Source organism: Podarcis erhardii (genome assembly GCF_964252035.2).
Source record: "Podarcis erhardii genome assembly, chromosome: 4".
In the NCBI taxonomy this organism is placed as follows: domain Eukaryota; kingdom Metazoa; phylum Chordata; class Lepidosauria; order Squamata; family Lacertidae; genus Podarcis; species Podarcis erhardii.
Window position 1 is genome coordinate 26457086 of NC_138508.1, and position 11872 is coordinate 26468957.

Here is an 11872-nt window from a genome sequence, read left to right on the forward strand (position 1 = left end):
GATTCAGATGCTAAGATAGTTTGGGGAGGAATTATAATGAAAGTCTGGGTGCTTCACAAAGCGTTTGTTAAGCTGTGATTATTTACTCTCTTTAATGGAAGGGTTTACGTCATGGATCTCTGTTGCGAAAGAGTAAGGCAAGTTTTGTTTTCATTTTTTTTTTACACCAGGGCCACAGCCGTCTCTGGGAGTTAGTTTTGGAACGCCATTCGGTTCAGGTATTGGCACTGGCTTGCAATCAAGTGGCTTAGGGTCTTCAAGCCTTGGAGGTACACTTTAACTTTTTCTAATGTTTCACTGAATTACTACTATACAGCACTTCCTGAATTGGACTAGGCAGAACACGTCACCCGTAGAACTAAATTCTTAAATGTCTTATGCTAAATAAGCAAGATCAAGCCCCGCAATCCACATTAATTGATACAAAAGCACCACCAGCCTCTGGTTCTGTACTCTCAACTTCCCATTTTGGGTTAGAAAGCCTATTGCAATTGTAAGCATCCATTGAGAGAGTGGGACAAATCTACCTTTCTAGTTCTTATTCCCCTATTCTCAGCCAAGATTATTCATTTGCGTTGCCATCTCCATCACGCACCCTTCCACTTAATCTGCCCTGATCTCTGCTCATTTGGGCATCTGTTTGATAGTGTGATATCACCAAGACTTTATCCTTCTTAGAATACATCAAGGCATCTCATCTAAACCACTTCTATTTAAACAGACATTTTGTGGGATAGAGATGACTGGTTGCCTAAATGTATATTTAGGCTTCTGTTCTTTTGTGTTTGCACATAGATATGCTTCTGTTATTTGACATGTGCCTTGATCGTAGGGAATAGGATGCATTTGGAACCTAAATTAGTGCACGGTTCACAAAAATATAATTTCACTGGTGTCGGTACCAGCTTTTTGGCCTATTCTGTTAATATGTTTTAGGATCTATTCTGGGAATTGGCTGGTACAGCACACGCTTAATCCCCTGTTGCTGATACACATAGAGAGGTGTTCCATTTCCCATTATGCCTGAGCAACCATGAGGTTGATAGATCTCTGCGGATACTTTAGAATAGCCACAGCGAAACTCCATGTCAAGCATGTGTTGATAAACTGGTGCATTGGCAAATTTCCCTTGAAGAAATGACCCCTTTGCCATCTCCTGGTCCTTAAAGTCTGCACATATTCTGTGCGTGTAAATACAAGTTATTGTGTGAGTGTACAGGAAATCCATGGAGAAAAGGAGAATAAACCTAAAGCTGTCAGAAACGCAACAAAAAGCGCTGGTGAAGATACCCCACCATATAAAGTAGCTGAGATTAGCTGCAAGAATAGAATAGCAAACTGTGAGGTGCAAAAAGCATTGTTAAAGGAAATCAAATCTTTTTAAACTTGCATGAGCTGCAGTGTATTACTTTGCCATTTGTGTTAGGTTTTGGTCATGATTCTCCCTTCACCTCCCATTTCCAGAAATGGAGGTGTAAGCGCAGCTCTCTGTAGTTTCTGAGTATACATATTCCTGTTGCCCAGTAAACTACCAGCCCTGTGTGGTGGGTGCAAGGGGAGTGTGAAACCGGCCTTCCTGAAGATTCTTGCCAGGTTATTTCCAGCAATGGGAGATGCTCCCTCCATTTATTGCCCTAAGTGGAAGTGTGGGAGTTGAGATGCAAGACTTCCTTTCCAGCCATGTTTGGGGAAGAAGGTGGTGTTTTATTGCCTCCTTAGTAAGAAGGCTGATGATACCTTATGCATGCTTGCTTGAAAGCAAGTCTGCTGAAATCATGGCAGTATTCTATTTTCTTACAAGTAAATTCTATAATTGGGGGTAGAACCCTTGTCTCCCAAAGCAGAAAGTTGCCTCTCTACCACAATAATTGGAGGGAATCTTACTTGTTATTTACTCAACCATGGGTTTGACAAGAATGCCAAACTACCTTCTGTGTCTGCCACCAAAAGTCTAGTCCAACCCACAGCCTTCTGCAATCACATCCAGGTTTGACAAAGTTAGTCCTTTAACTTAATCAGTTGAACCTACTATGCATCTCGTTTCCCTAACTTCCCTAATCTATTAAGAGCAATTGAAGAATGTGTGTCTGCCTGCAGACTTTTCTATTTAATCAGACTTAATAATGAAGTCTTGTGCAGATAAACCCCTTTTTTAATCTTCCCATGGCAGTTCAGTAACAATAGCTCCAATGCTGCAGAGAATACGTTGACGAGACATTGTGGAAGGCCAATTCTTGAAAGCTATCTAGCCCTGTGTGTATCTTAACGTGTGTTCCCTGTCTTCACTATTGTTCCACTAGGGTTTGGAAGTAGCTCTGCTTTTGGAAGCAGTGGCACGGGTGCACCATCTTTTGGATTTGGAGCTACAAATAAGCCTTCAGGAAGCCTTAGTGCAGGTTTGTTCTGTTCTGAGTGTTAAGGTATTATAAGTTATCAATACCTAACGCATGGCATCCACCTTAGTCGTTGCATTCAAATCTTCTGTTTGTGGAAATTATAGTTTTTAGAATGGTTTTGGAAGCTCCCATCTGAAGAAGGATAATTTAGTAGATTAGAAAAGTGTTTTCATTTCCTTCTCGCAAGCTCAGTAGTGCGAATCCATAGGCCCTTCCAAGGGAACTTTGGGCTTGCTTTTCTCAAATACTGTCTCCCTCAATGCTGCATACCAAATCTTTCGAAGATGAAGAAAACGGCATTGTAGGGTATGATACGATAGATTTGCTACTTAAAAGGAAGAAGACATTTCAGCAGCTTTATAGAGACATGGTGATGAGCTAGCTATAGATGCAGCCATACCTTTCGCTGGAATGCAATTTTGCATACTAGCTTGTTTCAAAAGCACCAGTTTCTGCCAGCTCATTTATTGCTAGCTAATCTAAACCAGTTATTTCTCCGAACCACTTACACACCTCTCAGTGAAGCATTGGCAATTGTTTTATGCCTCTTAATTGTAGTTAGGCAGTAACTTTGTAAGTTTACTTTTGAGAAAAGCAAATCCATATCTATTCTGGGTGCATGTGACTAGCTGTATGATGGTTCATATTCTAGCCTTTGTCCATTAAAAGGACTCGAAGTATCTGCTGCACTTTTGGGGTTAAAAGTAAGAGTTGTACCTAATACGTTTCCCAAACTGGGTACCCCTCAGGGTGGATAAGGTCAGGTTTTTGGATTATGTAGTCTTTACGTACAAACCACTTAAATACAAAAGTAGCCCTATTGGAATATGCTTAAGAACTTAACTGCACCTGCAGAATCAAATACCCTCACTATAGACTCTTCCTCCCCGCCCCACTGAATGTAGATCTGATGTTTAATCAAAACACCTTTCCTTGAAGTTATTGTAAGCTAATTGGCTATCACCATCAACTCATGGTTGCAATGTTAATCGGATTCCCAGCTTAATTATTAACTTCCTTGGATGGGTTAAACGTTAGTGTGGAATTGAAAATGCTTAACAACTATTGACAATATGTGCAAGGAACTTTTTCTCATCAGGTCGCTTCATAGACTTGCTCCTCACTTCATGTTATCGATTTATTTACCGTTAGAATATTTCTAATCCGTCCTTAATTTAAAAGCTTTGCAGGGTGGTGTGCAGAAAAGGGTGAATAAAATTAATTTTCACAACATACAAATAGAATTTCAAGCCAACCAGGAAATGTAACGAAGTAAAACAAAGCTAAAAACAGAATACCATACAATTCCAAAAAACATTTAAAATGCCCTAGGCAAATGGGAAAGGCTTCACCGAAAACCAGGTAATATCAGTGCCAAATGTTCTAGAGTGGCACTCTGACAACCTCCTTTGTGAAAGCATAACATACCTCTGCTAAAGATGGTACTATCCAGATTTTGTGTTTTTCTTAAGTATCTTAGTTTTTCAGGACATGCCAGGTCCTGTTTTCTGGACTCATTGGAAAGGAAGAGAGCTTCTCTTCATGGTAGAAGGGTTCTAATGTGCTGCTTCATTTAACACCTGGTTCTCTCTAGTAACAGCACATAAGGCCTAAGGTTTCTTAGTCCCAGTTACTGGGATAAGAAGGGCTTCTGTTTCTTGTTTTTCTAAATTGAGCTGTTGCCATTCCTTTTCTGTTGTCTCGTCAGATATACAGTGGTGCCTCGCAAGACGAAAAGAATCCGTTCCGCGAGTCTCTTCGTCTAGCGGTTTTTTCGTCTTGCGAAGCAAGCCCATTGACGGCTTAGCGGATTAGCGCTATTAGCCTTTTAGCAGATAAGCGGATAAGCAGCTTAGAAAAAGGGGGGGAAGGGGGGAAAACCCCGCAGGAACTCACAAGACATTTTCGTCTTGCGAAGCAAGCCCATAGGAAATTCGTTTTGCGAAGCACCTCCAAAACGGAAAACTCTTTCGTCTAGCGAGTTTTCCGTCTTGCGAGGCATTCGTCTTGCGGGGCACCACTGTACTTGTATATGCAGGTGATCCCAGTGTCTGGCTCAGGGGCACAATATGTAATTGGCTCTGCCCCCTGAGCTGCCAATTTCCATTTGGCACGACGACCCCACCTGGCTCCAGGTGGTATACCTGTCAGTTCTAGTGAAGAAATGAAAAAAGTAGATCCCATAAGCCCTGGCGTCTGTCCATGCCTGGTTTAAAGAACCAGAAGTTGCTTATGACCTGCCTGAAATTTATTCCACAGCTGTAGTACAGTAGATTGTCCCGAGCTGCCTTGGCTAGGAGACTGATGTGATCACAGCGTCTCTCACGTTCAAATATTTTCCCCTCCTTTACAAGGCTTTGGCAGTTCGAGCACATCTGGGTTTAACTTCAGCAATCCTGGCATCACGGCATCTGCTGGCCTGACTTTTGGGGTGTCCAACCCAGCCTCTGCAAGTTTTGGCACAGGAGGACAGCTTCTCCAGCTGAAGAAACCCCCAGCTGGGAACAAGAGGGGGAAAAGATAAATGTGAAAAGGGGGGGGTGGGAGGGCTAGGGTCAGAGAAAAGGGACAACTCATTGGCATAAGTCATCTTGGGGGGAAATCTATTTTTTTAAGCTGATATATAGTAGGTGCTCTGTGTCCTTGGAGATTTATAACATTTTGCTACTTCTTCCCATTCTGGATTATAAAACGTAATTGTAACAAACAGCTATTTTTGGGGTGACTCAGAACTCGTGTAAGAATCCTTTTTTGTGGGGGGGATCATAGTATTTAGATATGCACTTCATTATTAAGAAACTGTGTAAAACCATCTATTTAACCTAAGATTAGTAACAGGATATTTTTGTTAATATGCTTTAAACCATATAGAGAGATGCATATTTGGTTTCCTTGTACAGGTAAAGTATATTCTAGTACAAATGCTTGAGTCCATGTCTTCTGTTTCTTGATATGGCCTTTTAAAAAACATCAGGGTGGTTTTGTGAATATGTGTGTAAATATATACAGTATAAACGCACACTCGGATATGTATATGGGTACATACCATGCATTTCAGACCTTGTCTTGTAAGACAGAACGTTTTCAAGTTTGTGTTTTGGGTTCTTTCTCCCCTCCCATGTTGTGGCAGCATATTGGAAAACCAGCTGTAACATTTACTAATGCATGTGAGACATTGTGGGCTGTTTTGTCTGTTTTCCATTTCTGTTTTGTTTTCCATTCAGTGCTTTAAATGAACTGGATGTTCAGTGTAAACGTTCTCAGACCGGTTTAGTTCTCAGCTGTGGCGATGTGTCTTTGCTATACAGTTGCTCAACTGCAGTCATGCAAACCACAGGGCTTCAGGTAGATTTTTGGAGAGCTGATGACTGATTAGTGCATTCTGAAACGGCCTTAGTTTTCACAAACAGCTCACACAAGCAGTGTGGTCTCACAAGAAGAATACATGGGAGTGATACCGTAGGTGCTTCCCAAAGGATGCTTTGAGGATGCAGAAATGTCTGCCCATAAAAATCAGTGTGCTGCTCTCCCATGTTGGGCTGTTCACATGAGCAGGTCGTGTGCATGAGTGGTTTGCATAAGATGGGGATGTTTTGGAACAGATGGGTCCACTTAAAGTTAGGGCTCACTTCCATCCTAAAGCAGAGAGACTCTGCTTCTCTCGTCATTCTGCATGAATTGATGCTTACAGATAGCAGGCATGGTAAGAGGCTACGAAGGGTCGATCACAGCAGGACACTTGAGAGTAAACTACAACATTTGACACAATTACAATAGTAATAGCCTTGCATTAGTTGAGCTGCATCTCCAGCTCAGTGAATGTTTTAAAACAGAAACAACAGGAACATTTATTGCCTTAAATGAGGGACTACAGTCATAGTCCTTGAACTGTGTTGCCAGCACAGACCCCATTCACTTCACTGGGACTTGTGCTAGGCCATCTCTTTTGAGGGCCGGGCTGTAAATTAGCCCATCAGATCATTGCTCTCTCTGTGTGTGTGTGTGTGTGTGTGTGTGTGTGTGTGTTTGTGCGTGTTTGTGCGTGCGTGTTTGTGTACAGAATTTTTGTGAGGTCTAGCCTTTTTACACAAAGAATATTTTGTATATAACTCCAAGCAGATATTCGTAGTTCTCATCTAGGCACCTTTAAAAACAAAAAGATAAGTCGTGCACATATGTATTCTCTGGTTTTGAAGTTGGTTGCTTTCAGGCATTACTATTTTTGTAAGTTCTGCCAGCGTTTTTTGTCTTGGTCATCTGGCAAATGTGTGAGTCCTGAGTGTGATGCATTCAGAAGTAAGGGGAACAGCTTACTTAACACAAGTCTTTTCACCTTTATATATGAAGTATGGGCCGTTTTTCTTTTGGAAGGAGGAGGAAATTAAACTTGACAGAATTAAGGAAAACTTAAAAACAAATTTCAGGTCACATTTCTGTTTTGAATTTGTATTTGGGCTCCAGCAAAAAAGATGTGCAAACTTGGATGTATGTTAACTGCTTTTTACAACATTAAAATGTTAAAATTTCTTTGTATATAATTTGTGAACCTATTTTTTTAACTGTGTTGTCTTTGTCCATATGTGCATCTTTTCTGTTCTACAAATAATAAAACGGATTGAAGTGTGATGTGTCAATAATACTTGCATTTATTTCTGGATGGTGCTTTCATTCCTCCTGGGCTGTGATCCCCCACACATGATATTGTGCTCAGTGGAATATCGGTGCTGCTGATTCAAACAATATGTTTTCTGTTACATAAGAACAACCCTGAATGTTTCCCAGTATGCATTTGTATGGCCAGTGTAACATATGAACCAATCCAATCCCTGGATTTAACCAGCAGCAATTCCTTTCAATTCAATTATTTTCTACACCACCCTTCTGAGGATCATAGAGCAGTTCACAGGATTAAAAACGCAAAATACATAACAGTAACAAAAACAATACACGCATCCCCAACAGTTTAAAAGGCCATAGATTCACCAAAGGCCTGGTTATAGAGAAAAGTTTTGGCCTGGCACCTAAAGGCATATAATGAAGACGCCAGCCGAACCTCCCTGGGGAGAGCATTCCACAAATCGGGAGCCACTGCAGAAAAGTCCCCGTTCTTGTGTTGCTGCCCTCCCGATCTCTCATGGGGGAGTCACATGAAGAAGGACCTCAGGTGATAAACACAGAGTCTGGGTCTGTTCATATGAGGAGAGGCAGTCCTTGAGGTATTGTGGTCCTGAGCCTTTAAAAGGCTTTATAAGCCTCGGTCACAATGGACAGAAAAATGCACTGTCGTAATACAATACTTGGAGTTGCTGATGTTCTTTGTCCATTATATTTACATCTGCAATTGTGTTGCTGAAGAACACTGGAACTCCTTGAGTGTGGAGAGAACACCCTGAGTCCTCCCTACACTTAGGAACATTTTACTGATTTGGCACTTGGGTTGGATAGGTCCCAATTCAGCATTTAAATATTTTAAAATTTTGACTGACTCAGTACAATTCTATGCTTCATGTTACTTCTTTTTTTTTATTAATTACAGTATAGGGTTGGTATCAGGGATCTGTTAGCTTCTAAGGCATCTCACATCATACCTTACAACCTTTATTTTTTGTCTTCAGCTCAAAACCTGGATATATGAATTAAAATATTGAATGATCCGTATCATTTGTTGTTTCAACCACTGGCCATTACAAAAGATCATGAAAAAGTTACACTTGATATTGGACGTTTGGTAACTTTAATACCTTGGGTGATAGCTAATTCCCCCCTGAAATGGTTTACAACATATGATAAGGAAATGCGATGTCTATGTACTATTTCTATGTTGTTTGTGCAGGAATTCCATATGGATTGTGTGCTTCAATGGGATACACACTGAACATATTCTCAACAAAGAATACATTAGCCCTTTACCCAGGGCTCTTTGTTGTTGTTTTTTGCTGAGACACAGCTACCCCCAAAAAACTTTTATAATTTGTATCTAGATAAGTAAATCAAATGTTTGACTCTTTGTTTCTGTGGTGCTTACGTAGGAATGCCTAGTGGATCAGGTCCAGCTCCTAGTGCATCACGTGTTGCAATGGAAAATATACCAAAGATATTTACAACGGATTATGCATCAGGTAAATTTTGCAACCTTAACGTTGCCGGAGGGATCTTTGCTTTTGCTGCAGCACCAAGCAACTCTGCATGCAATTGTTTCAATTTGGTATCAGGATAAGAAAAACAGGTGTTTGACTTTTATTTCTATGGTGCTTATGCAGGGGTTTCAAGTTCACCAGGTCCGACTCCTGCTGCATCGTGCACTTCAGTAGGATGTTCACTGAACCCATTCACGATGAATACACTAGGTAAATTTGTTAGTCTGTAAGGTGCTGCAATGCTTTGTTTTTTTTTTTGCTGTAGCACAAACACCCCCACCCCACCCATAGAAATTGTTTACAATCAGATGTTTGTGTTCTATTTCTGTGTGGCACTTATGCAGGAATTCCAGGCCCAGCACCCAGTGGATCATGTACTTCAATAGGATCCGCACCAAACATACTCTTAATGAAGACTGTGCCAGGTTAGATAATTTCTATGACATTTATGCTCTGGTTCTTACTATGCTTTTCAGCTCAGAGGTAGCTGGTGCAGGAGGGTGAAATCTGAATGGATTTCCACTGTATAAAGTGTTTTACAGGTCTCGTGTTGACTTTCCCCAGAGATAAGGAGATAGATGTCAGATTACAAAATATTAGCTTGCTGAAATCTGCTTGGCAAGCTGTGTAGATAACTGGGGTTTAGGCCTGCACTCATATCAGCCCCAGCAACTATGGCTAGTGGCGAGCAATGAGGGGAGTTGTAAATCAGCAACATCTGGAGGGCTAAATGCTCCTTGCACCTGACATAACTTTTCTCTAGGTCTTTCCTAGCTAAAGACAACTCTTACCCTACCTGAAGACATGCATTGTCCAGCAAGAGTGGACCATAATCCACTGGTACAGAATATGCTTTGTTTTCCCTCCCACCCAAAAGAGAAAAGTCTGGGCTCAATCCTTGCAACTCCAGCTAAAAGATTTGAGGTGGGATTATTCCCCCACCCCCAAACTTGCTGTCTGAGTCTTTGGTCAGGGAGGAAAGCACTGGATTATATGGAATCATACATTTTTTAGAATGGAAAGGAACTCTGGGGTCCCCCCCCCAAAAAAGCTCTGATCATTATATCCACCTTGCAACCTTCCTTAGCTATCTAATGAAGGAGAATTCGCCATCTTCTGAGGTAGTCCATCAAACAGCTCTTACGGTTATGACTTTCCCCAAGATTCTCTTACTTGCAATTTCCACCTGTTCAGAACATGTTTCACCACAGGAGGCAAAATGGGCTGTTTACATGCCTTAATCCTGCCACACATTATCATTACCACTAGGTGGCAATACGTGCCTAGTAGTCCAGTCCCCCGCCCCACTCCAATATCAGTGGAAAGACTTCGGACCTCCTTGCTTTTCTGAACTGATACTACTACTACCAAAGATTTTCTACCCACCATGCAGAACTCCACACTCTGCTCAAATTCAGCAGGCACCTCTGTTGCTTTTAAGTGAAAATAAATACATTAGGAGATCCAGCCACAGAATTCCCATACAATATAGGAAGCTGCCTTAATACTGAGTCAGACCATCTATCTCAATATCGTCTGCACTGACACCTGTTCTGCCCTATATATATGTAAAGCAGTATTTAAACAGTCATGACTTCCCCAAAAGAATCCTGGGACGTGTGGTTTGTTAAGGCCGCTGAGCATTGTTAACAGACCCTTATTCCAATCCCCAGACTAGTTTAACAATCAATCCCTCTCCATAGAGAACTCTGGAAATTGTAGCTCCATGAGGAGAATGTGGGTCTTCCTAGCAACTCTCAAAGAAGAGTTGCTATTGTTTTGTTTTCTATTTATTTGTGCTTTTATCTGTCTTGTGAATCACCTTGAGAACTTTGGATGAAGGGTGGTATATAAATTTAATAAATAATGACAATAATGCGTTTCCGGCCTCTCTGGCCCTCAGGACTCTCCCCAGGCCACGCCATTCCCTGGTCCTGCTTCACCCCCTCCTTGAGTGTTTTTGCTTGGCTGAAATGTGTTATTGACCTCTGATAATGCCTCTTTATTGCCCTAATGGAGGGTACAGAGGAGTGTCTTGTGTGTGTGTAGAAGCTGGTCTGCTGTAAAAAAGAAAAAAGGGAAAAAAAAGATGAGATTTACATGAATTGCTCCTCCCACTTTTGTCTCTAGCCACACCCACCACTGGCATGTGATTCCTGGAAGTTTCCTTTTGGAAGGGAAGGTGGCCTAATGCATGAAAATTATTCCCGATCTCCTGGCCTAAATTGTTTTTTCTCTTTACCTCAGGCATCATTAAGCGGCGTTCACCAGTAGCACTTAGCACCATCCTAGAAAATGGGGAGGTTACAGCAACGAAATTAAACTAAGATGCATAGAATTCATCTCCTGGGCAAGAAATGGCCAGTCTCTCTCTCCCCCACCCCCCACCCCGCAATGCCTTGATCCTAATACAGCGCTATTACCAAGACCAGACTTTGTACCTGTCGTTTTTTCTCAAGAGTTATTACAAAGGTGACCTAGGCTTCTTGATCTGTGATTACATCCCTAACAAAGCTTAAAATGAAGTTAGGGTTGCCAATAGCTTTTGGGCATGCTCCTGTGCCTTTAAAAGCAGCTGGTTCTGCAGCAATTGATATCTCTGTGTTATGGGAAGTGTTGTGACGTGGGGTTTGTGATTTCAGCTCTCTTGACATAATATGCTGGAGACAGTTCTCTAGTAACACTTCTTTATTAAAGCAACAAGACTGAGACCTGAGGAGGGGAGAGCTACATTTATAGGGACAGGGAACTAGCTAGAAGGGATACATTTTGGAGGGATCAATATCAGGCAATCACAGTCCTGCCTTTTGGAGGAAACCAATAAGACAGAGGATCCAAATACAGCAGCTTAAATGAACCAATAGTAGCTGTACCCTCTGGAACCAAAAGGCAGTTACTTTACCCTAATACAAATACAGACAATAATAATACAGATATAAAATCCTTTGACTCAATACACAACAGGAAGCTTTGCCTGTTAATTCCTGCATCTCAATAAGCTGTTAAAAGCATAGCTACAGAGGCAGTTTGAAAAGCTGGCAGTCCAGAACAAAGTCACATGTTGAGCATTTCTGTGCAGGCTGTCTCCTAGGAAAGAAAGGATATAGTTATTTGCCTTATCCTGAAAACCCAGAGCAACCGGGTTGCTTTGTGGTAGAACTGCAAGCATTCTCAGAATAACATGGTTGCCTGGACCCACTTTCTAACTCCAGGCCAGCTGAGGTAGTATAGATTTCCTCGTTGTATGAATTGACCGTTTCACATGACAAATATTTTTCCATCAATGAGTTTTCTTTTTTCCACATTCCAGGCAAGTAGGGCGGGGGGACCTTGGGCCAA

The 11872-nt window shown here is 41.5% G+C and overlaps 1 protein-coding gene across 5 annotated transcripts in view; it reads left to right on the forward strand.

Moving 5' to 3' along the window:
- Positions 1 to 10961, forward strand: part of NUP58 (nucleoporin 58) — a 36876-nt gene extending 25915 nt beyond the window's left edge. For 2 of the 5 annotated variants that reach the window (XM_081860387.1, XM_081860386.1), the window contains exons 14-19: positions 171 to 269; positions 2301 to 2396; positions 8426 to 8515; positions 8657 to 8743; positions 8878 to 8958; positions 10781 to 10961. In XM_081860387.1, the coding sequence (XP_081716513.1) occupies positions 171 to 269; positions 2301 to 2396; positions 8426 to 8515; positions 8657 to 8743; positions 8878 to 8958; positions 10781 to 10860 (533 nt within the window). In that variant the 3' untranslated portion in view covers positions 10861 to 10961. Of the gene's footprint in view, positions 1 to 170; positions 270 to 2300; positions 2397 to 4750; positions 6425 to 6456; positions 7023 to 8425; positions 8516 to 8656; positions 8744 to 8877; positions 8959 to 10780 lie in introns of those variants that run through there. The other 3 variants (XR_014156147.1, XR_014156148.1, XR_014156149.1) reach the window with 3 other exon arrangements.
- The last annotated feature ends 911 nt before the right edge of the window (positions 10962 to 11872 follow it).